Source organism: Canis lupus, chromosome 7 (genome assembly GCF_011100685.1).
Source record: "Canis lupus familiaris isolate Mischka breed German Shepherd chromosome 7, alternate assembly UU_Cfam_GSD_1.0, whole genome shotgun sequence".
Lineage (NCBI taxonomy): Eukaryota > Metazoa > Chordata > Mammalia > Carnivora > Canidae > Canis > Canis lupus.
The window spans coordinates 39,239,109-39,265,237 of NC_049228.1; the positions used below are offsets into that span (position 1 = coordinate 39,239,109).

At 49.3% G+C, this 26,129-nt stretch overlaps 2 protein-coding genes across 19 annotated transcripts in view; one reads left to right on the forward strand and one right to left on the reverse strand.

Annotated features, from left to right (window-relative positions):
- Positions 1 to 383: 383 nt before the first annotated feature.
- On the forward strand, positions 384 to 21,755 carry LBR (lamin B receptor). Of its 4 annotated transcripts, none has more exons than XM_038542851.1 (15): positions 399 to 500; positions 3,132 to 3,317; positions 4,211 to 4,389; positions 5,722 to 5,925; positions 8,119 to 8,202; positions 8,444 to 8,639; positions 9,619 to 9,815; positions 11,400 to 11,454; positions 14,239 to 14,430; positions 15,019 to 15,122; positions 16,005 to 16,130; positions 17,708 to 17,876; positions 19,099 to 19,179; positions 19,277 to 19,399; positions 19,832 to 20,040. In XM_038542851.1, exons 3-15 carry the CDS (start codon positions 4,225 to 4,227, stop codon positions 19,990 to 19,992), a joined length of 1,857 nt encoding a protein of 618 aa, XP_038398779.1. In that variant the 5' UTR covers positions 399 to 500; positions 3,132 to 3,317; positions 4,211 to 4,224; the 3' UTR covers positions 19,993 to 20,040. The 4 variants fall into 4 exon arrangements, with proteins under 4 accessions (XP_038398778.1, XP_038398779.1, XP_038398780.1 ...); XM_038542852.1 differs by lacking the exon at positions 399 to 500 and adding an exon at positions 1,012 to 1,227; XM_038542850.1 differs by lacking the exon at positions 3,132 to 3,317 and having other exon boundaries at positions 384 to 500.
- Positions 21,756 to 23,306: 1,551 nt separating this feature from the next.
- Positions 23,307 to 26,129, reverse strand: part of DNAH14 (dynein axonemal heavy chain 14) — a 333,811-nt gene continuing 330,988 nt past the window's right edge. For all 15 annotated transcript variants that reach the window (XM_038542857.1, XM_038542856.1, XM_038542864.1 and 12 more), the window contains 2 exons: positions 23,913 to 24,059; positions 23,307 to 23,546 (listed from right to left, as the gene is read on the reverse strand). In XM_038542857.1, the coding sequence (XP_038398785.1) occupies positions 23,334 to 23,546; positions 23,913 to 24,059 (360 nt within the window). In that variant the 3' untranslated portion in view covers positions 23,307 to 23,333. The remainder of the gene's footprint in view (positions 23,547 to 23,912; positions 24,060 to 26,129) is intronic.

The following is a 26,129-nucleotide window of genomic DNA, read 5'->3' on the forward strand; positions in this document are numbered from 1 at the left end:
CGGGAAGCACCTGCCGCCCCCGACAGTCGGCCCGGACTCGGCACCGCGCGAACTGACGGACTCCTGGGCAGGTAGCGATTATCTTTCTCCGGAGCGCGCGGGGCACGGCTGGGCGGGGCGGGGGCGCAGGGGCGGGGCGGGGGCGCGGCGCCTGGGCCGCCCAGATACGGCGGGCGGCGGGCGGCGGGCGGATGGAGCCCTCGGCCCGGCTCCGCGCCTGCCCCGCCCCCGCAGCCGCGCCACGCGCACGGCCAATGGGCGGCGCCGGGGACGATTCAAAAGGCCGGGCGGCCAATGGGAGCGCGGGGCGGGGCGGGGCGGGGCGGGGCGGGGCGGGCGGGGGCGCGCTCGGGCGCGCGGGTGCGGGTGCGGGTGCGCGCGGGGCGGGCGGCGTCGTGCGCGCGGAGCGGCGGGCGGGTGCTGCTGGGCGGGTGCTGCTGGGCGGGTGCTGCTGGGCGGGTGTCCCGGAGCCGTTCGCGTCCCGCCGGAGCCCGGCGCAGGTGAGCGTCCCCGCGCCCGCCGCCCAGCGCCGAGCGGCCTCCGGGGGCGGGGGCGGGAGGCGGGAGGCGGGAGGCGGGGGCGGGGGGGTGGGGGGCGGCGGGGGCGGGGACGCGCGGCCTGGGCTTTCCCGCGGGGGTCGGCGGGGCCGCGGCGGAAGTGGAGCGGAGGTGGAGATCGCCGGCGCCTCCCTCCATTTTGGGCGCGCGGCGGCGGCGTCGGCGGGAGGGCGGCGGGGGGGCCTGGAGCCTGCGTGCGGCCGCGGCGGGCCGGGCGGGGACGCGGGGGGAGGGGAGGGGGGCCCGGCCGGGGCCGGGGGAGGGGCGCGCGGGGCGGGGGCCGGGCCGGGGCCGGGCCGGGGCGGGGGCGGGGGATGCTCTGACGTCCGCGCTCGCCGTCTCCCGGCCCGCGGCTCTCACGCTCCGAACGCGGGTAGCGCGGCGGGCTGCGCGTGCTCGACCCTGTGTTTTCAGCGTCTTAAGGATCTTTACAAAGTCCTCGTCGCGACACCGTCCCACGGTCTCAAGGGGCCCCTCTACGGCCTGAGGTCCTTGGCGGCTGCGCGCACCTGCCGCACTAGCCCGCGCCGCGTGCCCCGTGCCCCGTGCCCCGTGTGCTGGTGGCGGGAGGACGGGCCCTGCTGCGGGGCAGGAAGACGCCGGGTGTGGACAGAGCACGGGCAGCTGCTCCAGCCGGTTTCCGAGAGCTGTCCGGGGAGGAGGGAGAAGAGTGAGCCTCCGGGGAGCGGGCCTCACCTTGGGGTGTTTGCATTACCTAGGGGGTTCGGTCAGCCTCCCCGGCCTGACCTGACGGCGGCCGGGGCTGTGGTGTTACCCTGGCCTCCTGCAGGGGGCAGGGGGCAGGGGGCAGGGGGCAGGGGGCAAGGCCAGGGTATGCCTAGTGGGCCGACCTTGGGCCCAGGTGTGCAAGGGAGGCAGTCAGACTTCTCCAAGTTCCCCTTTCTGCCCTATCTGGACTGGTTTGGAAAAGTGAGGGAAAGATGACCACAGACCGTGTAACACTGTGGTCTCTGATCAGCAGTGCTCTGTGGTGTTGATAAACAGTAACATATTGGAGCCCAAGTGGGTGAGGATTCCAGGGCTGACTGAGAAGTTAGCAAGCATGGGGCTTCACAGCCACAAGCCTGAGAAGGTGGTATTCAGTAAACACATTTTTTCTTTCCACCCTTGACTGATACATCCCTTCTAAGAGAAGCTTGTCTGTGTGTCTGCCCCTCATTAGAAGGATGTGTGATGGCAGTGAAGCTCGAGTGTCCAGACCTGGCCCATTTACTCCCGCAGGAGATCCTGTTAGAAGGTGGCCCCGCTGTCACAATGTGGGAGGATCTTGGGCAAAGTGGAGGTGCACATGATGCTGTGGTTTCATCTTTTGGGGTATTTGTTGATACCATAGTGGTCTCCTAAGGAAAGTGCCGGCTTGGGTTTTCTTTCTTGGCCACCATGTGAAACATCACTATGAAGTCCCAGTTCTTTGTTATCTTTTTAAAAAATTAAGCATAGTGACCTAACAGATATTCACCAGGTATCTTAATTTCTGTAACCCAAAATATTTATTTAATTAAGATTTTATTTATTTATTCATGAGAGGCACAGAGAGAGGCAGAGACATAGGCAGAGAGAAGCAGGCTCCCTGCAGGGGGAGCCCGATGCAGGACTCTCCCAGGACTCCAGGATCACGCAGTGAGCCAAAGGCAGATGCTCAACCACAAGGCTACCCAGGCACCCTAACCTAAAAGATTTACTTGAGTGTAATAGAAAGATGCCAATAAATCAGTGTTCAGAAAGGTGCAGTATCTGTTCCGAGGCCTTTTTAAAAGTTCTGAGGGACTGGATTTCAGATGTGTGGAGAGTTGTTTGAAACTTGAATGGCATCTTCATGTAGTCAGATATAGTTGTCTTCTTTAAACCCTGGTTGACCAGCATCAGAGAATCAGTACCAGTAACAGTGGTTTGATTTTAGGGGGTCCAGGGAGGAGGAGGGGCAAGAGAGAAGAGGGCACATTTCCTTCCTCTTTCTTAGTACTTGGAGGTTCTCGGACCTGAATGTTGAAACAGACAAGGTTTGCTGTTGTCACCTTCCTTTTTGTGCCCTTTCTGTGTGTCCCCAGGCATCCACTGCCTCCACTGGCGAGGTGCCCCTCCGGTGCCTCCTTAGCTAGGTGTGAGTCAGCCCCAATGCCTCTGGCTCCTCTCACCCTCGCCCACACCCCTTCATTAGCCTACGATGATGCTATCTCAGGTGGGTGCGGGCAGGGCCCCTTCTACACTGGTGGGTAATGGATGGACACCCTCTAATCACTGGCTGAGTGGCTGTGTTTGCTTTCATCTCCCAGCCTCCCTACTATCTCTAAACAAGTGCAGTTTGTGAAGTATTTTCTCAGGCAATTAACAGTGAAGAAATGTGCTTATGAAAGGTTTCCCCCTGGAGGGGTGGGGTAATGCAGCTTTGTCCTTTCTTAACTCCAGAGCTTCTGGGGGGGCCCACACGGCAGGCGTTGTACAGTCGGCGGCTCTGGACAGGAGAAGAGTGAGGAGGAATGCTTAGTGCCCAGACGGCCGATCAGGTTGTTGAGCTGGCGACAGGAAGGTCATTGGGGGAGCATTTCTCTGCAGGACTGTCTGCTGCTTAGACGAGGCCAGCCGCTGGTTCAGCCGCCGGTGCGGAGAGTTGGAGGCACTCGGTGTTGTCACGTGGAAGTGGGAATCTGTAACTCCGTGGACGGGGAAACCGTGCGGCCTGAGAGCTGGAAGCGCCCAGCAACCAGTTGATATTGGAGGAGGGTGGCCAGCAGGCCCCCTGTAAGTGGCAATTCCTGCGGATCATGCGTGGTTTCTCAGAGTGTGGTGGAAAGGCGGCTCTGGGGGCCGTGTGCAAAAGAATGTTAAAATGAGGGTGGGTGTCTGCTGCAGCCCTGAGAGCTGCACCAGGATGAAGGCCGGGTACCCGCAGACTTGTTTGGTAGAATTTGTATTTTAGCTGTAAGACTTAAAAACTTTATTTAAGCACCCCCAGTTTGCTCTTCATTATGAGTTTGGAATTATTTTTCTCCTTGTTGGTGGGTTGTAGTAACGTTAATTGTATATCCTTGATTTTCCCAGATGGTTGGTTTCTTATTAGAGTTTATTTGAAGTAAGCTCTACGCCCAATGTGAGGCTTGAACTCACAACCCAGAGATGAGGAGTTGCACGCTCTACCATCTGAGCCCGCCAAGCGCCCCCATATGCGAATTTATAAATGAAAAAATGGACCTAATTGTTGACTGTGTCTTGTTGAACAGCAAGATGTCTGGTCACTTGGGTGATAGATTTTGCAGAGTGCAAACCACCTGGTGCCTTTATGTCCTGCTGCATTTTCATATCACTGGCAGGCGACATGGTGGCAACATCATCCTGTGTAAAGTGACCCCAGAAGGTTTATGTCCTGGCAGAAAGAACAGCCTCTGTGTATCCCAACCCTTGCCATTTCCTGCTGCCAATTTTTATGTCCTTGAAAAAAACAGTTAACAGCTTTACACTATATTCTCACCTTTGGACAAAGGGGTTGGACGTCCCCTTCTCCCCCTACCCCTGCCCAGAGGTGTTTCTGGTCCAAAAATGTTGGCCAGTTGGAAAGTTGTTTTAGTGTTTATTCTGTGAAAAAAGACACATGTAAGTGCGTATGCAGCAACTCCTTGTTTTTTCTTTTCAACCAGACTGAGTCCTGAAGATGCCGAGTAGGAAATTCGCTGATGGCGAGGTGGTGAGAGGTCGGTGGCCGGGGAGTTCGCTTTACTACGAAGTGGAAATTCTGAGCCATGACAGCCACTCGCAGCTCTACACCGTACAGTACAAAGATGGCACTGAGCTTGAGCTGAAGGAGAATGATATCAAGGTCGGTGCCCCTGTGGTCAGCCAGTCTGCTCAGAGGAAGGGGACATAACCAATGGGGGGCTTGTTGGCATAGAGCAGTCGCCTCTGGCTCTGTTTGGAGGCGCTGGGATAAATGCCTTTGGTGAGGGAAGTTTGGTGGGTGGTGTTGGCGCACACTGGGGTGGGGCGGAACTGGGTCTCAGGGAGACACCTTTGTGGGCACTGAGGCCAGATGGGGAAGCCCTGGGTGATGGAGGTCACACTCTGGCCAAAGGCTTGGGGTGGGGGTGAGGACCAGCCAAGGGTTCAATGGGAGCAGAACTGGAGGGGTTTGGGCTTCATCCCGATCACGGAGGATTTAATCAGGAGAGTGACAATTAGATTTAGGTCTGGCCTGGAGCTTCTTGGCCTCTCAGTGGGGCTTGGGCTTTAAATGATCTGATCCATGGTGTAGAAGTGCTTATGTAAAATACCATAAAAATAACTTACTAGACACATGGAAAAGGATGTACAAAGTAAAAGCCCTAACTTTGTACCCTTTGATTCAGTAGGCATGAAATTACTTTGTCGAAATGCTCTAAACATTTCTAAAAGTCCAACCTCAATTTCATTTTTTGTTGTGGATCAGTAAGAAACAGTTCTTGAACCCACAGCCTGAACCACAGTTTAAGTACTCTAGCCGGGGTTGGCAAAGTTTTTGAACAAAGAGGTAGATAGTAAATATCTTAGGCGTTATGGGCCCTGTGGTTTCTGCAGTGTGAGAGCAGCTCCAGGCAGTCTGGAAGTGAATGGATGTGGCTGTGTTCTAATAAAACTATTTATGAACACTGCAACCAGAATTTCAAGTAATTCTCATGTGTCACAAAGTTTCATGTTTCTTTTGCTTTTGTTTGCAATCATTTACAAAATGTGAAGCCATTCTTAGCTCCCTGGCCACACAGAATCGGGTGGGAAAGAAGAGGGCAGTGCGAAGCGCTGTGAAGTAATCCAGCCTTGCAGATTTTATGCGCCTTCAGATTGTACCTGGGGGGGGGGGGGGGGGGGGGGTTGGGTTTCTTGTTACTGCATGCTGTTTGTGTGTCCCCTCATCTCGGTTTGACTCAGTCTGTGGTAGCTGTTTTCCCTGTATGTACTCTCAGGAAAGCACATGGCTGGTTTGTTTGGGCACATCCATGAGGAGGGTCAGGAGTGGACAGGCCACACGTGTCCTGTGGGAGGTGGGCCACTATCCGGCAGGCCCTTGGAGGCCTCAATGCCCAGGGCAGTGGTGGAGTCCGTACTGGCCACACCTTTATGCCCTCATCTTATTCAGGTCTGTTCTATGCTAAAGCTCTGCCTTTTTGTTCCTCTCTAGCCTTTAACTTCCTTCAGACAAAGGAAAAGTGGCTCAACTTCCAGTTCTCCCTCCAGACGCCGAGGGAGTAGGTCCAGATCGCGCTCCCGATCCCCGGGTCGACCACCGAGAAGTTCCCGCCGATCTGCCTCCGCTTCGCACCAGGCCGACATGAAGGAAATGAGGAAGGAGGTGCTTGAAGTGAAGCTGACCCCGTTGGTGCTGGTGCGTGGTCCTGGGCCGGTGGAGGGGCCTTTCCCCTTATTCAGGGTTCCCTCCAAAAGTGCCTCCTGCTTTGGGGGCCTGTTTTCTCACACTGTTTGCAGTGAGTCGAATAAAGGGCCCAGGAAACAGTGCATCTGGGTGATGACTTTGGAGGATGATATAAACAAATGGAAGAATAGAAGTATAATGCTCTTAATACCAGGGGGGGAAAAATGCTGTTATGAGGGTGCTGTTTAATATCATGGTTTTTAAAAAAGCAGTGTTTAAATTTGACATAGAGGTATATTGTAGGTAGACCTGAAAAAGTTTTATAGTTTATAGAAGTTTGTGTATAAAATAGGGAAACATATCTGTGGTGTCTTCACATCATCACACTTGACCACTTGCCCTATTCCAAGACGATAACTTTAGGGGAATCATTGTCCAAGTTGAAGCTTAGAGACATCCATGTACAGAACCCGTAGGTCCTTGCACTGGATATCTTACATTGTACATACGCCAGATGGAAATGATTTTGAGGAAAAAGGATAGAATACAGATGATCTTTTATTTTGTTCACTTAATATTCTCTCTTTTCTGGGAAAGTGCACACAGATTTTTAATAACCCTAAAAAACTGGCTTTGTGTACATACTGTTTTATAGTCAGATTTTTAAATTTTAAAATATTGGGAATAACCTGTATTATATTTTTGTACATGGTTTGCTATATGTTCTTGTTCGGCTATACTGTAAATCATACAGATGTGACCTGATTGTTAACATCAGCTTCCTTATTGATGATAGGCATTTAGATTTTTCTCTAAATTTTCACTGTTGTGAAGTTTTCCTTAAGATGAATTCTTAGGAATGGCACTGCTAGGTCAGATGGTAGAGCAGATTTGTGGCCAAATTGCTTCAAGAAGGTTTATGCCAACATCACTGGTGTGTGAATGCCTATTTCATTTTCTCATCCTGAGATTTATAATAATATATATATATATTTTGTCAATCTGATTGGCAGAGATTGTCAGCTCAGAGCTCTACCTTGTGTTTTGATGATGGCTGGTGAGCTCGAGCATTCCATGTAAGCGGTTCTCACAGCCAGTCAGGTGACTCAGGTTAGGGAACAGGCTGCATGCTACTCCCTGTCATTTCTTCGTGTTTAGCATGTAGTGACCATTCTGTGTGTACAGTGTGACCTTAGAGTCCTGGTGCCTCAGGAACACTGGCTCTGTTCCTCACCAGCAGCGCCCTGGGCACTGCATGCCCACCCTGGAGTTGAGGACGGTGTGTTGTGTGGGAAGGACCTGTGCTGCATGTAGCTTTGATGGTCACATGGCTGCCTGAGCGTGACCTTTTGCAGTCGCTGGCCTCCCTGCATGAGCATCCTGGCAGTTTGCAGCCGCATAGTTTGGGGCTGGCTGACCAGCTGTGGTACTGGGCCACCTTGTTGCTGTGGACTCTATGCTGGCTGCTGGAAGTGGAGTGTGGTGTTTACGCGGCTCCGTTGGCTGCTGAGTACTCACTGGCGCTTGGGTAGATTTAAGTGTACGTTGAATGTTTACACTGCTTAGCTTGACCCTGATCTAAGCTGGAACCTGATACCATCTCACTGTGGCCCTCTCTCTGCCAGCCCGCCTCCCAAGGACACTTTTAACTTGCTTTCCTCCTCTTGGCTTATTAGCGTTGTAATTTGTCAGTGATGGAGAAAGGAGCAAAGTGACAGATTTCAGCCAAGCATTGCCTGGAAAATCTTTGCAAACTAACAGATTTGCACCATTCGGTCCAATGAGGAATCCTCTCCACTGCCTGATAGGATGCAGGTTTGAGGAAGGAGACCCAGGCAGAGGGAGCTGAGGGCCCTGTAGAAAGCAGGCAGTGGGAATCTAGCAAGGAGGCAGGTGATCTGTGGGTCACTTGGTGGCGCTCCCTAAGTACCTGCTATGGCTCAGTGACATCGTAACACTCAGTCTCATTATGTTTAAAAGATGAAAGATCTTGTGTAGAAATCTGTGCTGTGAAATCCAATCTTTTAGAGACTGAGAAATTCTAATCTATTCCTTTCCCTTTTTAACAGAAGTATGTTGAAATTCTTTAGAATCAAAGCTGTCTTTGTTTTGTTGCTTGATTTCTAATAGCAAATTTTTGCCATCTTGGTCTTTTTAATAAGGTCCAATTCTTATGTTTACAATGGTTTGTGTTCTTCAACGTAGAAGCCTTTTGGGAACAGCATCAGCAGATACAATGGGGAGCCCGAGCACACAGAGAGGGATGGCATGCTTCACAGAAATGCTGAGGTACGGGGTGTCCCTTCTCATCTCTTTGTTAGTGTGACTTCCCCTCGAGGATCACACTGTACAGCATAGTATTTTCTTACTATCTTTTCTAAAATTCTGTCCTTAAATTGAGACTGACTATAATTTAGCAAATTTATTCTTGTTAGTAAATGGCTATATTTAGATGCTGAATTAGGGAATGTGGCAGCATTAATGATAACTATTGACTATAAATGTTTAGTATTTTCTGTTTCTTAATTAGGAAAAATTCCATTTGTCGGAAGAAATTAGGTCCATGTCTACACAGTATAGCCTTCGTCCAAGAAGAGAGGAGATCAAATTAAAAGACATAGATTCTAAGGAAGAAAACATTGTTCCAACAAAAGGATCTACATTACTGAAAACCTCTGAAGTGCTGGGCACACAGCCCAAGAGCCTGGAGTTTGGTGGAGTCCCTGGTAGGTGGGGGTGGGGGGCTTGGTGTAGCGGGGTGTAGCGGGGCAGCGGGGCAGTGACTGGTGGCGTGGAACCTGGAGAGGAGCCTTCCCGTCAGAAGGAGCAGCAGGTCCAGAGTCCTGGGGTGGGAACATCTTTGAGGACATCCTGGAGTTGACAGGGGGCCCATATAGCTGTACTTAAAACTTGCAGCAACCCATTAATAGGTTTTGAACAAAGAAATGCAGACGAGTGGTAAAAGAAAGGTTGTGTGGGAGGTGTATGGGTAGGGTGGTGGACAGGTAGGGACAGGAAGATGGACTCATCAGGCCCAAGAGGACAGAGCTTGACTGCAGCAAAGCCCCTGGGTCACAGGATGGGGTCAGCATGTCTGCCCAACCCGCTGGACAGGTTGGCGTGAGCATCCAGGATCAGAAGTGTTTAAAGGCTTAGTGTTATTAAGAGGTAGTAATTTGAAAGTGATGAGATTTTACGTAAAGGAAAATACTAGTCAAAGAAAATACTTTTAGACAACTGGTTCAAAACTCTGCCTGGCTTCGTTGCTTTGTATTTTGGAAGTTATAACTGTGGGCCAGCTGGGCTGTGAATGGTGGTGTCCAGCATCATGTGTCCCACGAACATCATGCGGTCCTAATTGCTAGAAACATAGGGAAAGAAAGTGTGCTTTTTTACGATTAGGCTGGTAAGTTTTAGATTTTCTGATCTTTAGTTTGCTGGAATCTCAATATGTTTGTTCCTGCGGTGGTTGGATGTGAAGTGTGTCAGAGCCTGGTTTGCCAGGTGGGGTTTGGCTGTTGGGCACTGACTCAGCTGACCTGCTGTCTGAGGACCCATGGGGCAAGCAGGGCAGGGTGGACTTGGGGATGGTGCGGCCCTGGGTGGCAGATGGTCAGCCAGCCTTCTGTTCTGCCTTAAAACAGTGAAAACACGAGGTAGTCTGCACTGAACCTCAAGCCTTGAATGGTCACTGCTTGTTTGCAGGTGTGTTTCTCATCATGCTTGGCCTGCCCACCTTCCTCTTCCTGTTGCTATTGCTGTGCAAAGAGAAGGAGCCCAGTCTCCTGAATTTCCCGCCTCCTATGCCAGCTTTGTCTGAGTTGTGGGACACCAGAGCGTTTGCGATCTACTTCTTCTGGTTTTCCCTTCAGGCTCTGTTCTACATATTGCCAATTGGGAAGGTAAGTGTCTGCTGGGAGGCACCTGCTGTGGGGACCCCGCCCCACCCACCCTGGGGCTTCCAGAAGGAAGTTGACAGTAGTTTTGAGGTCGGAAGCCGTCCATGGTAGGAAGTAGCAGGGCTGCCTCATTTGCGAAGCCACTGCTCTTGTCTGTTGTGACACTCGTGCTTCTGAAAGTCTGAATGGTATGAACCCCCGATGAGGCGGGGTGGTCCTGCGTCACTTCCCAAACCAAATAGGAAAGACCTTCTTCCCCTCAGTGTTATTTCAGATGCCAGATCAGGATTTTAAACTAGTCTGTAGCTTTGGTTTTTCTTTCTTTTTTTTTTTTTTTTCAATATAGTAAGTTTCTGATTCTCATCTTTCTAAAAAAAAAATGTGTTGTGAGGAGCATTTTAAGTTCTTTTCAGACTCACGTGGTGTCTTAAATTGCTGAGTGTAGTTGCTTTCTTTTTTTTTCCTAGAATGCTCAGGTATATTTAAAGGAATGTGGGCTTCCCTGAGCACTAAGTAGTTCATTTAAAGATCTTATTTTTGGGGCTCTGCAAGTTTACAGTCTGTGAACTAGAGGATCTTGTTACTGCTGCGGCGAGCACCCATAGAGGAGGTTGGGGCTGCAGACCTTCCATACTTTAGGGTCTCCCCATAACTTTATTGGTTCTAGAGATGATTTTTGGGATGTGAACTCTCAGGCGTTTTTAGGGTAAAGCTATACAGTAAAAATGCACATTCAGATTGACTTAGGTAAGCTTACTTCAAACTAGATAATATTTAAAAAGAAAAGCAGTTTTGATGGTTAAAGATTTTATGTATACATGTACGTGTATATTTTCACACATTTATAGACCACAGGCCAGTGTGGTGTTAGATTGGTACCGGATAGGATCATAGATCACCTGAAGTCAGCAGGCGGGATGCTGCTGACCTGTGATCCCAGCCGGGTGTGACCCTTCCCCTGGATCCCCTTTCATAGCCGATGAAAGGGAAGAGGGTCTAGCCCAAGACAAATGACACCGTGTTAGCGCTTTGTATTCAAAGTGAATCACACCGTTTCTGAATAGTGGACTTTTTAATTCATCCAGTGGGAGACGTGTGTTTCTTAAGTGCTTGTGTGGGTGTGACGTGTGTGACTACTGAGCAGATGGAGCAGCACATGGAATGGTTGAGTGACAGGGTGAGCGTGCATGTTTGCATGGAAGAGCGGGTGAGTCTGTGAGGACGGGTCAGTCAGTGGCGGGCCTGAGGACAGGGACCCATGCTGTGTGGGACGGAAGCCTGGTAGCCTGCCTTGGGAGCAGCAGGAAGTCCCTGGAGACTCTGGAGCTCAGGGTGGACAAGACAGAGGCTTCTCCGTGCGTATGGTTGGCGGTGGCACCTGGGGGGCGGGGTGTGGGGATCATCCCACAGCCTCATGCCTGAGCAGCTGCTGTGGGGTTTGGCCGCGCCACTAAACTCTTTGGACCTGTGACCACCTTTGCTACTGAAAGGTGGTCTTCCTTCTAGGGCCAGGATGGATGTGATGGTGGAGTGTGGTGCTATTTAAAGTTTTAAATTTAAAAAACCCTTTTTTTTCCCCCTTTTAAGGTTGTGGAAGGAATGCCTCTTGCTGATGGAAGAAGACTCAAGTATAGATTGAATGGTGATTTTTCTTTTTTAAACACTCAAATTGATGATGGTTTAGAGCCCTTGAACGCTCTGCTCTCTGGCGTGTCAAAGCTGGTTGCTGCCAGTGGGGACAGGCCGCTGGCTCCCCAGCCCACAGTGCCCGGTGTGGTGACAGCCCCTCGGGCGCCTCTGCCGCCACCGAGTTTGATGTTCCTAGAGGTGTTTATTGCTGACTGAAGTAACTGTACTTGTCTGTGTATTTATCCTCCTGGGTCATCCTGGGTCACTGCCAGACCCGGCAAGTCCCATTCTGGAGCACGCCATCCTCCTTCAGCTGTGGCCACAGTGCTTCTGCCTGGAAAGCTGTCCCCGAAGTGCCGATGGAGCTGCTTCATCCCTGTCACATCTCTATTCAGAGAAGCCCTTGGGTCCCTTTCTCTTTTATATTTTACTTTATGTTTTTTTTTTTTTTAATATTTATTTGAAAGAGAGAGAAAACACTAGTGGGGGAGCGGCAGAGGGAGAAGCAGACTCCTTCCTGAGCAGGGGGCGTGACGTGGGGCCCCATCTCAGGACCCCGAGATCATGACCTGAGCCAAAGGCAGACGCTTCACCGACTAAGCTCCCAGGCACCCATGGTTTTAGTTCTTAATTTTATCTTAAATCCAGTGTAGTGAAAGAAAAAAAAAAAAAAAAAAAAAAAAAAAAAAAAAAATCCAGTGTAGTGAACATACTGTGTCATATTAGTTTCAGGTGTCCAGTGGAGTGATTCCACATGTCCCTACATCACCCTGTGCTCATCATTTGTCTCCCTTCTCCTGTTTGTTTGGTGATGCCTTCCCAACATCTGGGGATGGGGAAGTGGGGACCCTGTCTTGTTCCCCGTGGGACCCTCGGTGGTGGGATGGTGACTGGCCTGCAGGAGGTGTCCATGACTGGGCACCAGTGGGTGAGGCTGAGTGTGGTCCGAACCTTCAGGTACCCCCATGGTGGGATGATGTGCTGAGTGAGGATGGGGGTCCCCCCGTGCCATGCAAAGACTTTGATCAAGTGCAGCTCACTTGCTTTTAGGAACTAGGTGTATGTTATGGCTATCCCTCAGTGATTTTCCACTTCAGCATGATTGAGTAGATTTCTGTTCCTGGGAATTATGTTATAAATTTAATTCTTGGCTATTTTTAATCCTGTCACTTACCTTTCTAACCCTGGGTACATTTTTTTATGACTTACCTAGCACCTACTCAATCTGAAGTTATTATCCTGGGTTCTAGAAGGTCAGGCAAAGATATTTTAGATGCATCCTGTGCCCAGTGTGTAAAATATGGAGACTTGCTCACTGCTGACCCGTGTGTCTGCTTTATGCTCACTTGCTGCTACTGTCAGGTATTTTATTTATTTTAGTTTTACCACATCTGTTGCTGCTAGAACCAGAGAACCAGCTTCAGAATCTCTAACACTCTGCCCCCTTGGTAGGCCCAGGCTAGGGAGGGTGAGGGGGTTATTTTTGCCTTCGGGCCTGTTGATCTTTGTGTCAGAGGCTCTCCCTTGGCATGGATTTCCTTCTTTCCTAAGGGATCTTGTTTTCACTCCCCTTTCACTACCAGCCACGGTGTCTGGGTGGCAGCCGTGGACTAGTTGCTCAGTCCTTCTCTCTCACTGGTTCCAGCGTTAGGTTTCTCTTCAAGAGGTTTCTCCCTTATGAGTCAAGGAGAGCCCTAGATACTACGGGCTGTAGGGCTGGAAGCTGCTTTTTCTGCTGTTCTTTGTCTTTAATATTCATAAAGCTTATAAGAGTTAAATGAATGTTGTAAAAAGTTAAAGAAAAAGTTTAAATACCTAAAAGTTAGTTTTTGGACTAAACCTGGTATGTGGAGAATGTGGATTTAAATTATAAACCACAGCTGACCCTTTTGCTTTTTAAGAGCTTCATCTGTAGAATTCTTACGTAAATAATAGCTACCTCTTTTCTGTGTTTGTTAGTCCAAATGTAACTTTCTGACTTAGAGCAGTGCTCTCGTAGGTGCTTGTTCCTGGAAGTGGAACTGCTGCTTTAGCTCAGAGACAGGGCGGCTGGTGAGCTGAGGGGGGCTGGCGGGGGCAGGGGTTCCCTGGGGGCCCACAGGCCCCACCCAATGGCCTCTCCTCTTACCTTTGTTCTGGGGGATACAATATAACCAGGATCTTCTGAAACCATTACCGATAAGGTATTTTCAAGTGAAAATAGTTACAAGTTTTAAAAAAGATTTATTTTAGTTTTAAAAGATTTATTTATTTTAGAGAGGTGGAGGGAGGGGCAGAAGGAGAGAATCTCAAGCTGACTGCACTTGGCAAGGCACCTCTCAGGGGGCTCGATCCCATGACCCTGAGATCACGACCTGAGCCAAAACGAAGAGTCCGATACCTGAGTGTGCCCCCGAGGTGCCCCTAATTACAATTTTTTAACTGTTAAGATTGCCCCAAAGACTTTATAGGTATGTTTGGCATAGTTCTGTTCATGGTTTGGCCTGAGGGTTAGGATTAGGTAAATTTTGAGAACCTTCTCAGCTTTTTAATAGTGAATTTCTATGTACTTTTCAGCTCTCTCTTCACTAAAAGCACATGATGACTGTTCCTAATAAAAAAGAATAGCTCAAGTATGTTAAAATACTTGAAACACTGAGAGCCAGGGGACCCGTGTTGAAAGGTCAGGCTCAGGACGCCGCTTGGCTGCTGATCCTGAGTCATGCAAGTGAGCCTTGAAAAGATGACGCTGCAGCCTTTTCTCAGGATAGAGACCTGGGAACCCAGGCTAACGGTTCTCTTCTGCCCTTTCTTGAAGGGTTCTACGCCTTCCTGTTGACCTGCGTGGCCGTTGGGGCGGCTCTGTGCCGGGGTGTGGAGCTGCACTACGTGTACCACCACTTCTTGCCGCTGGCGCTGGCCGCTGCCACCTTCGCCATGGCCCTGAGCACCTACCTGGCCGTGCGGGCTGCATGGGCACCCCCGGCCGCCCTGGCCCCCGCCAGCTCTGGTGAGCAGCGCAGCCCTGCCCTCTCCAGCCCTGCGGGATGGAGAACCCACAGGAAAGAAAAGACACAATAAGGGAAAAAATAGAGTATTTTTCTTCTTCTTTCCTATTCAATTCTCTTCTTTTCTCAGTCACTTGACAGGTAAGACCTCTTACTTTAGTGACTTGAGTACAGTCACTAACGTTTTACTATCATCAGCATCACAAGTTAGGATAGTCTCCTTTCAGGCCCAAATGGTAAACAGCCTTAAAAAAAAGAAGACAAGTCACGGATATTACAAATTGATTGATTCTGACCTGAAGTGTTCAAACATTTTGTAAAATGAGCTTGCTTATTTTAGAAAATTTTGAGTCTACATTTAAAAAAAGCTCCGGGTCCCCTAAAAGCAGATCTGGCCATAAAGGCCCTGGCTGCTTCTGGAAGGGGAACGCATCTTCTTGCCACCTGGAGCTCACAGTCCGTCCTGCCCACCCGCGCAGCCGCCTGCCAGACCCTGAGCGGCTGGACTGGGACCTGGGCGGCATGCAGCAGTGCTCTTTGTAAGCTTCACAACTGCTGTATTGTTTGGATAAGGACTTTTCCCTTTCCAGGAAATGCCATCTATGACTTCTTCATTGGCCGTGAACTAAATCCTCGGATTGGTACTTTTGATCTCAAATACTTTTGTGAACTGCGCCCTGGATTGATTGGATGGGTACGTATGTCTTCTTCTCTTTAAAATTTCTATTCAGGACTACATGGTCGTCTTGCATTTAGAAAAAACTGTAGATAATTTCGATTAAGCTGCGAGTTTTTAGGAATAATTTTGTTTTTAGGAATAATTATAGCTTTCTGCAGATCTGTATTTGGAGTATTTTGTCCCTGTAAATAGAGGCTGTGGGGTTCAGATACCCTCTTGTTGTAGGTTATAAAAAACTAAGAGTTTGTTTTGATTTTATCAGTTGTTTATGTAGGGATGTGTTATTTGTGTAGGTGAATTCATGTATGAAAAAATGTATTTTCCTCATCTTTAAAAAGAAAAGAAAATGAATTTGACTTAATTTTAGACCCGTTGGGGGAAATAATTGGCATCTGCACCTCGCTGGTTCCCCGAGTGAGCATCCTGCAGGCCAGCGGATTACCGTCGTTACAGTATCATCAGCTAAATCCACAGACTGTGTTTGGGTTTCCTGTTTTTCCACTGTTGCCCTGTCTCTATCCCGGGACCCTTGCTCCACAGACCCCCGGTCCCTGGGGTTGTGACCCGGCTTTGCCTCTCGGAGGCTTTCCCGGCTTATGTGGCCTTGCCGTTTGCAGAGTGCTGGGCCTGTGCTGTGTAGGGGCTGCTGTCTTCTCATGACTGCATGAGTGATGATGCTTTTTTGACAAGAGTACTGCAGAGGTGACCACGTGTCCTTCCTGGAGCATCACATCTGGGTTCATGGTCTCCCCCCTTCATCTTGGCTCTGCAGGTTGCTGCGTGGTAAGGTGGCATCTGCAGCTTTCTCAGCAGTGAAGTGACGGTGACTGTCTCCTGCCATGGTAGCTAAGGCTCTGGGGAGGCACTTCGAGATGGTACCTAACCCTTTTCTTTTAGGTGGTTGTGAACTTGGTGATGCTTTTGGCTGAGATGAAGCTACAGCATCGAGCTGCTCCATCCTTAGCGATGATTTTGGTTAACAGTTTCCAGCTCTTGTACGTGGTGGACGCTCTCTGGAATGAGGTAATTCATTTTAGGAGCCTTGGCCTCCTGCCCGGGGTTGGAGGGGGCACCCCTCTCAGGCTGTTGCTGAGGAGCAGGTTGGGTGTCCGTCCACGCGGCACCTTGAGCCAACACATGCAAGTGGGAATTTCCATGTGTGTCAGCTGCTCCCTAGTGTGAGATACTTAAGATCTGTAGATTGTGGCTTTGCAGATGTGGCCAGTTGATATAAATCAGTCTCAATTTCTTAATCAATGTATCCATCCACCTTCATTTGATGCAGTGTCACTGGATTAGGATAATACTTTTTGGATTGTCAGGAGGCAGCCAGTTCTTACATCCTGGGGCCCACTGTTGGTGTTGCAAAACACAACCGCTGTGACTAAATGGGTAGAAAGAAGTCATGATAATGGAGGAAACCAGTATAAGTCAGGCCAAGTTCCTAACATGTGGCTTTCCTCATGCTGAGAAGCCATCTGTGTTTTCTGCTGCTTGAGGATCATGTATTCCTTGGGCCCATCTTAGACTCATTTTACCAGTTTCCTGGTGTCCTTGTAATCTGTGCCTCTGGTTCCAACTTGAGTTTTCTCTCGGTTTGCAAAAACAACTGGCAGCTGACATTCTCTCGTCCCAGAGCAAGTTTGCGTGATGGTGTGTTGGTGGCTGGTGTCTGAAGGGGCTTCTGCAGGCCCTGTGGTGGGGTCACCAGCGCATCGCCCCTGGCCTGCGCCAGGCTGGCTGCAGAGAGCACTGTCAGAGCCACTGGAAAGCCTGATGCTGGTCTTTCAGGAATCTTCCTTGTCTTTGGGAGGGCAGGGGCAGTTTGTGGCCAGTGGGCCTCAGTTATAAGAATCCGGGTCACGGTTCCTCTCAAGTCCTGCCTCCTGCTCAGCCCTGGGCCCTGCTCTCTGAGTGCCTGGGGAGATGTGCTTTGGAAAGAAAACCTTGATCCTAAAAGCAACTTGGTCTTCTGGGCACATGGCCTTCCTGCTGTTGGAGTCATGGAGGCCAAACGATGCTTCCCTGTTGCTTCATCACCTCAGAGGCTTTTCTAAAAAAACTTTCTTTCTGGTAGCTTTTCAGCGATTAGTAATTCTAGTTTTTCCTCTCGGCTGCTTTCTGACGTGCAGTGCTGGACGTTGATGTTCTGGAACTTTTGACACATCTTCTGTTGAGTGGAGTGACGGCTGCTGGGAAGGCGGGTCCTTATGGGGGGGGTGCAGGGGTGCAGTCGGGGGGCGGGGGTGGGCCGTGTGTTGTCAGTACCACAGCCTTCTGGAGGAAAGGGCTCCAGTTAAGGAATTCCTGTGGCATCTGGCTGCTGTGGGGCGCCCGCTGGAGGCTGACCCACCTTCTCACTGGGTCAGGAGGGGAGGGAGAAGAGTCATTAAACACAAGTGCACTTTCCTGGGAGTGTCTGCGAGGCTGTAGGCAGGTGCAGTATCCGAGACCCGCCTCAAACACTTTTGGTTGGGGTCTTCTCCCATAGCTCGGTATGAATTTGACTAGAAACCCATGCTTTATTTGTAAACCTGAAGTCTGGAAGCTTTCATTCCACGAAGGTCTTTAACGATGGCTTTTCCCGCTCTTTCCCACAGGAAGCATTGTTGACAACCATGGACATCACCCACGATGGGTTTGGATTCATGCTGGCTTTTGGAGACCTAGTGTGGGTTCCGTTTATCTACAGCTTTCAAGCCTTTTATCTCGTCAACCATCCAAATGAAGTGTCTTGGCCCATGGCTTCCCTGATCATCGCTCTGAAACGTGAGTATTGTCTTCAGTGTCTATGTATGGAGCGTTGTTGCTGAGTCTGTCGTGTTCTGGCATCTACATGTTGTTCTAACACGCCTTTTCATGCGGCCACAGTTAGCTCAGGTTTGAAGTGGCTTGTGATTGGTGAGTGATACAGAAAAATTCTGGTCTCTCAGAGAGAATGATGCTTCATCCGTCGGTGGCTTTCCCTTTGCTGTCCCTGCTGGGCACCTGAAAGGCAGGAAGGTTGGTCCTGTGTGCTAGCCCTGCCTGGGCTCTGACTCCGTGTGTGGTGTGAGCGTACCAGTGGGGGGGATTTACAGCCCAAGTGAGGTGCTGAAGGTGGAGAGCATGGCTCTCTGGGGAATGCCAGGCGGTGTGGACTCACTAGAGGATAGGGTGTTTGATCTAAATTGTGAGGTGGTGGGGAATTGTGGGAAGAGGAGGGCAGAGGGGCAGCATGGGCAGGTGCGTACAGCATCAGCTTGGCTTTCCTTCTGTTACTCTGTTTATTAAATGCCTGCCCCAGAGGTAGGGTGGGGAAATCAGCGTGAGCTTCGAGGGTAGCGAGGTCTGCTATGCCAACCAGCACCCATGGCAGAAGAAGAAATTCAAGGCATTGGTTAAAGTTAAAATTAAGATTTAGTATCACCATGTGTGCGTGTCCCTCAGGGTGGTCGTGCAAGTGGGGGGTACAGCTGTGGCTCAGCACGGGTGGAGGCCGGACTACCTGGTGGTTAATAGGCAGTGATATGTCAAAGCCCACAAGACATTTGAAATCTGAAATAAAGCAGTCAGCTTGTAGGCTTGCAGTGGGACTCGGCGAGTGTTATATGCAGGGCACCCTGGTGCTGCCTCCGAGCTGTAGTTTGTGATTCATGCAGCGTCCATGTTAACGACTCGTAGGTGCTACAGCATCAGATGACACCCCACATTCTTGAGTCTACAGGACGCCAGGCTTGATGTAATTACAGCCTGGTCTGTATTCGGTTTTATTTGTCGATGTAACTGTATTGGTTGGTTTTGCATTCCCCTGGTAGATGGTGAAATTTCAGGATAGTTCTCTTCTTTTGACATTGAGATTGATTTCTTAAGAACAATTCAAAACCTTTCAAAGTATTCTGTACTTTGGAAATTTCCTCAGAGCACAGAAATAATTGGAGTGAAATTAGAGATGCGTTTAAGTATTAGGTTATATCTAAATTGTTAACATGAAATTTTATAAAAATTACAGTTTGTGGATATGTAATCTTCCGATGTGCAAATTCTCAGAAAAACGCATTCCGGAAAAATCCCACTGATCCGAAGCTTGCACGTAAGCATTGGTTTATATTTATGTTATCTGCATTACGTAGGTTTTATGTCTCTATTTGTGTAAAGGTCATTATAAATACATTTTTATTTTCCTCTAGATTTAAAAACCATCCATACTTCAACAGGGAAAAATCTTCTAGTTAGTGGATGGTGGGGCTTCGTTCGCCACCCCAATTACTTGGGTGATCTCATCATGGCCCTGGCGTGGTCCCTCCCCTGTGGTGAGCACTGCGTGGGGGGGCATGGTGTGTGTGGTGTGGGGGTGACGGGCAGGGGCAGGGGCAGGGGGGTGCTTTGGAACGAAAGCATCTGGGAGCGCCCCTGGCGGAAGCAACTCCCACACCTGCAGCTTGTGCCTGATAGCTTTCTTTCTAAGCCGAGTCTAGGGTAGTGAGTTTAGAGCTTTGACTGGGGTTCAGAGATCCCGAAGGTTGGGGCAGAGGGGAGGACGGGCGTGGCATTTGCTGTCCCCCGGAGAGTCTGTGCTGCGGACACCACGTCTGCCATGTGCTGGGGGCAGGGTGCTTTCCCCATCACTGGAAAAAAGGAAGCAATCTCATGCTTCACTTTGAGAGGATTTGGGGGTCAGAGCAGGGAAAATACTGCGCTGGGATCATAAAAATACCTAATTCCTCTGCGGTGGCGACCCACAGGTTTTAAGCACGTCCTGCCATATTTTTACGTGATCTACTTCACCGTGCTGCTGGTGCACCGGGAAGCGCGTGATGAGCGCCACTGTCGGAAGAAGTACGGCCTGGCCTGGGAGAAGTACTGCCAGCGGGTGCCCTACCGCATCTTCCCCTACGTGTACTAGTCACTCCGGCCCCACGCAGCACTGGATGCTCCCGCAGCTCTGGCTTCCACCTGCAGAAACTAGGAAACATTCTAGAACCAGTCTTCATTGTTGCACTGACAGGATCTTATTTTTCTTTTCGGGTCAGGACTATGGAGCCAAGTGGTCTTTTAACGTAGCCATGTTTATTATTATTAAATCACAACAACATAAGGAAAAATGTCAAGGTGTTAGAATTGGCTTTCTGGTGGGAAGAAAATCCCACCTTAAAAATCCTTAAAAATCTGAAAACAAAAGTCTTGTAATTGCACTGAAAAGAATACCATAGATGTCTGTGAGTTTGATGAATTTTCAAATTATGATTGTGTCGGTGTTACTGAAATGAAACCAGAAATCAGCTGTTACTTTTGAAGCACATTTCTGTCTTGTTACCTTCAGAGAAGACAATTTTTATCCATTTCCTTTTGAATTGAGTCATTTCCTAGTTCTGTGATTGGAAAGCACACAGAGGCCCTGCATGAACCACCCTCCATAAAGAGGGATCATTCGCAGCCACTGATGCAGGAGACCGCCAGGAGCAGTTTGCTTACCCCCAGCTTCCAGAACTGCATTTGAAAATGTAAATACATAGCTTTTTATGTAATATATGGTGACTTCAGATTTTTCTGTACAGTATTTTGAATGTGAAATAATTGTCAGGACGAAATATCTCTTTAACAAAAACATTTGCAGTATTTTATATTAAGTTTTATGAAGTGATACATGTCAATTAAAAATCGCAAAACCATTAGAATTCATTTAACGTTGTATAAAAGATGCTGTTAAAACATAGGAAGGATATTTTCTTAATCCAAAGTTTGTGAATTTGGCTTCGCTACCTCAATTGCAGGTGTTCGTTTGCCTTTATAAACTGTTGCAGATAGAAAAAAATAGAATAAATATATATTTTTGCAGTAACATCACTATTTAAACATTTTTACACAGATTGGTATTTGAAAACTTGCCATTTCAGGCTAATATTTTTGTATGTTTTTGACTTTAAAAAAATAAAACCGTGGTTTTGCTACTGTTGGGATCATGCTATTCATACTGTATTTTGTACATTCCTTATAGTCACAAAACGCTACTCCCTGTAAAAGAGGGTGGTGTTTATTGTTAGGAGTCTGTTCATCTAAAAATAAGAGTTCAAAATCATTTCTCTATTTTAGTTTAATAGAGGTGTGTAGGGTAGCTGTAGCTATTAAATTCTAGTTGATACAGTCTCAGTATTAATTGTCCTAGAATGGAACAGTAGCAAACTCACTAAAATTTTATATTTCAATTGTTCTCAGTATCTTAAATATAGGGGAATCTAGAGTGTATACGTTTGGGTTTTTAATGATGCATTTTCCACACGCGACATTTACATGTGTCGACTGGTCCTGCTCAGCCACTGGAAGGTGTGTGATCACGAAGTTGGCTTGCTCTGGCATCCTACGTCCTGTGGTATTGAAATCTTGTTTTGGGGGAAGTTGTGTTTTCTTCACCCTGATGGAAGCAGGAGTTTTTTATTATGCTTTGCTCAGTGTCGGAAAGAGCGTGCCAGCGTGTTCTGTACTTGACTGAGGAAGCTGTAGGGGAGGAAGAAGGACTCAGTCTCCAGTAATGAAAAGAGAGCCCTTACCACCATAGAGCTGTCTTTCTGGATATCAGCTACGATTTTTGGTTCATTTTGTTTTTTGACGCATTTGACAAGTGTAATGATGAAGTTTTAAGTTGGAAATAAAAAAGATGTTCTTTGCATATGAGAGTCTCTTTGCCTGTGACTCTGGGGTCGTTGGTGCTAACACAGGAGCCTGGAGGTGACCACCTCCACACTCCTGTGCCATAGAGAGGGGAAGGCGATCCAAGAGACGACCTGGGTGCAGGGCCATGGCTCTTGGCATCAGGCTTGCAGAAGGCTGGAACTTGAAGGGCTTAGTTGAGGGTCCCGGGTCCCAGATGGTGGCCGGCTGTTTGTCCTTGTTTGAGAGAATAGAGAAACCACTCACATTCAGTCATACTTGCACGAGTCTGGATGAGCCACAAAAGCATCCATGTACATTGGAAAGACCATGCATGTCTGTGAGGTGTTTGTGTGTTCATGAGAGGAGACCAGACACCTTCCATGTGTACCTCCTCCTGGTGGGACATGGGGGTGTCAGGCCCGGCGTCAACACTCAGTGGGGTCAGAAGGCCACAGCCAGGTGCCTCCCTTGGTCTTTACCCTTGGATGGCTCAGAGAAAAGGCAGCACGTGCCGGATGTCTCCAGAACTCAGGGACCATATTAGCAAATTGCGTCTAATTCTGACGGTCCAGTGCAATGGACCAAATGCCAATTTCTTAATTTCTAATTGACAGAGATTCGGTCTCAGTCTTTTCTAGACTGTGGGGTGTAACTGGCTCATGTGTTTTTTGGATGGTTACCTTCAGAGAGTACAAGTTCATAGACACAAAGGTAAGCTGTTGGTATCCTGTTGGCAGTTCTCCTGGATCTAGCTAGGGGTGTGGGCCTGCCCTGCCCACGCTCCCGACGGTGGAGCATGGGTCCCCATCCGGGTTCCCCCTGCTGCTGAGGATGGGCTGTGAGTGTGGCTACAGGCCCTCCTCCACGCAGTGAGTGTGGGCAAGACTTAGGGCTCTGAGCAGCAGCTTCTAAAGCAGAGAGCTGGCCACCAGCACCCTGTGGTACGAGGCTGGCCCGGGGGTCCCAGAAGATCCTGATCCTGCTCAATGTGGTGCTCGGTGCTTGGTGCTTGGTGCTCCATGCTCGGTGCTCTGCAGCACAGGTCCTGCCACAAAAATGCATTTCCATAGTGACTGAGCATGCTGCCCTCTCGGGATTGGCTTTCAGAGGGAGGGGGTTTGGTGAGGTCACAGGACTTCCTGCAGAAGGGAAGAAGATCGCCTGTGTCTCAGAAGTCTGCAGGCTGCCCAGCAGGGTCCTGTTCTGGGCTCCAACAAGCCAGGAACTCCCAGGAACTCCCCCCTCGTGCGTATTTTACTGTTTGGAACTGAGGGAATCACTGTTGGGAATCAGGAAGTTATTCGAACATGCCCCAAGTGCTTGCTGGGTGTGGGGGTTTCCACTCTTACTGAAGGGGGACCTGCGCTCTGGGAGGTGCATGCTCACCGAGCATGATGCATGTTCACCAGGGTCAGTGCACGCTCACTGAGATGGTGCAGGCTCACTGGGGATGGTATGTGCTCACCGGGGACAGTATATGGTGGGGCCCCCCCGCTGAGCATGGATGTTTCTGTGGAAGGTGTTGGCTACATGCAAGGGTCTTGAGACACATAAAACTGGTTAAGAGTCAAAAATTCAATGGTTTGGTACATGTGTTTATTTCTCATTCTTCTCACAGAGCAGTGCAACCTGCATTGTGATCCAGTGACTAGGAGGTCTCCTTGTGGATAAATACACTGATGTTAGAAAGTTCGAGGGTAAGCCAGTTGTCAAAATTCTTGACCGCTCAGGTGTTTGATAAACTGGACATTCAAATGTGTAGAGTTCTGAATCTCTCTGCTCAGAAGTATTTGTTGTTTCAGTAGAAATCTTAAAAAAAAAAAAAAACAATAGTCACAAGCAAACCATGTGCTAGATCTGGGGGACAGTTGTAAAATGCATGCATTTTTGGTCAGTGGTTCTGTGGCTGCATATTCGGGATACGCCAGAGACTCGAACTTGCCGAGTGATCATCATGACATCACGGTACATAGTCTGGAGAAGCAGCATTGGATGTTGGTATAGCATCTACTTCAGATGTTAGCAATCAGTATTCTGGGCTATTTTAAGTGTCGTTTGCTGTCTGAAGTATTTATCACACGTCCTAGTGAGGCCACAGGAGTGGGGTTGGACGTGCCTGGCAGCCCTGAGGGAAAGCCAGGAGGGCTGACTCCTGACCAAAAGGTAGGCAGTTACCTTTGTTGGCAAGAAATAGATTTCAGGAAAATCGCAGCATAGCTCACGAGGCAGCGAGTCTTCTAGTGCATTTTGTTCATGATTCCACCTGGCTCCCTCGATGAATAAGCCAAAAATGTGAACTCCCACGTGTGTGCGGTCCGTGCCCTGCCGTAGGAGAAGTGGTGTCAGTGGCTTCCCGGCGCGATGCTTCCTTGAACAGAAGCTCTGTCGGGTGGGGGTCCCTCCCAGCCCGGCCCTGCTGGTCCTCCCAGGTTCCCGTCCTCCCAGGGGTACGGTCGTCCTTCCTGGTCTCCGGGGGCCGTGACTCTGGTGACTCTGACATGGTCCCAGGGCTTCTGCATGTCAGCACAACCACCCAACACCAGAAGCATCTACATCAGGCCAAGTGCACGGCCACCAATGGCCCTCGGTTTAATTCCCAGGTATGCATCCAAGGAAAATGAGTATCCGTGTCCATCCAAAGACAGAGTCAGCAGATCGCAACAGTCCTCCACAGACATCGACCCTCAGCCCATCACCGGGGAGAACCTGTGGTACGCGATTAGCACGACAGCACACTCCCGAGCCACCAAACACCCGTTCCTATGCACACTGCAGGGACGAGTCTCACTCTGACTGGGAGCAAGAGCAGCCAGACCTGAGGAGGGGGCCCACTGCGGGGTCCCGCCGCCCCGGGAGTCAGGGTGGGGGGTGGGGGCGGAGGCGGGGCCGCGGGTGGGGTGGCCCAGGGACGTGCCCTGGCGGGGGTGCGAGCCAGGCAGCGAGCAGGATGCCTGCGCTCCTCATACTGTGCCTCGGGGAGTAAACACAAACCTGTGAAGAGCAAATAAATGGGAAACAGAAATTGAAGGCCAACAAAACACCATTACAGTTAATAAAGGCAAATTTGGTATATTTGAAGAAAGTAAATGAAGTAGACAAACTTGGCCAGTTTAAATTAGAAAAAAATTAGAAATGAGCAGAAGAATGTGTCATAAAGAATGTAGGGGGTGCCCCGGGGCTCAGGTGGTCAAGTGTCTGCTTTCGGCTCCGGTTGCGATCTTGGGGTCCTGGGATGGAGCCCCATGGAGTCAGGCTCCCTGCTCAGCAGGGCATCTGCTTCTCCCTCTGTCCCTCCCCTTGCTCTCTTTCTCTCTCTCTCTGTCAAATAAAATCTTAAAAAAAAAATAAAGGATTTGGTTCCCGGGAGGGACCACCTTGCAGGCTCAGGGTAAGGACTTGCCTCCCCAGCCGGTCCCCAGAGGGCTTGTGCTAATGAGATGGCTCAGGATGGGGGCTGGCGGGCACAGAAGGAGCCAACAGGAGATTTGGTGGGGGGGGGACATGGAGCCAGTGACATCAACCAGCCTCCGGGACTAGGGGAAGCCATGAGGGCAGTGATTCAGCCAATAGGGCTACATTAGGAAACCCCAGTGGAAATTCTCAAGACTGAAGCTTGGGTGAGCTTCCTGGGTGGGCAGCACTCTCCTGTTGTTACATGTCGACACCAGGAGGAACAGGGCCTGAGGACATGGAAGACTGATGTTTGGGACCCTCCCAGGCCTAGATTCTGCCCTATGTGTCTCTTCCTTTGGCTAGTTCTGATTTGTATCCTTTTGCTATAATAAAACTGTAAGTATAGTGTTTTCCTGGAGTTCTATGATCTTCCTAGCAAATTATTAAACCTGAGGGTGGTTTTAGGAAACCCCAAACTTGCAGCTGGTGTCAGAAGTCTTGGATGTAACAGCCTCGGAGGACTGTGTCCTTAATCTCCAGCATGGCTAAGCCCAGGTAGAGAGCTAACATAGAGAGGAAGATGTAGGGCATTACAAACCCTATTCACAATAGCACGATTACAAAACACTTAGGAAAACAGTGTAAACATAAATTTCTAAGATCAATGTGAAGAAAAACCTGAATAAATGGAAAGATAAACCATGTTTCTATATGGAGAGATTCAATACTAAAGAGATAACCATTCTCTCCCAAATTTATACATAAATGTCCAGCAAGCTGATCAAAATCCCAAGTTAAAAAATGAAATATAAAAGGCCTACTGTCAAATTCATCTAGAAGAGAAAGCATGCACAAATCATTTTCAAAAGAAACCATGAATTCATGGATTTGAAGACATGCTTATGTCAATACTGCCCAAAGCGATTACAGAGTCAGTGCTATCTATCCCCATCAAAATCCCAAAATCCCAATAACAAAATCTATTCTAAAATTCATAAG

Excerpts from the sequence above, each read along its gene's own strand:
- LBR (XM_038542850.1), top strand. The coding sequence starts at position 4,225 with ATGCCGAGTAGGAAATTCGCTGATGGCGAGGTGGTGAGAGGTCGGTGG. Across the intron at positions 15,123-16,004 it reads GCCCTGGATTGATTGGATGG|GTGGTTGTGAACTTGGTGAT; the intron begins GTACGTATGTCT and ends CTTTTCTTTTAG. Across the intron at positions 19,180-19,276 it reads CACTGATCCGAAGCTTGCAC|ATTTAAAAACCATCCATACT; the intron begins GTAAGCATTGGT and ends ATTTTCCTCTAG.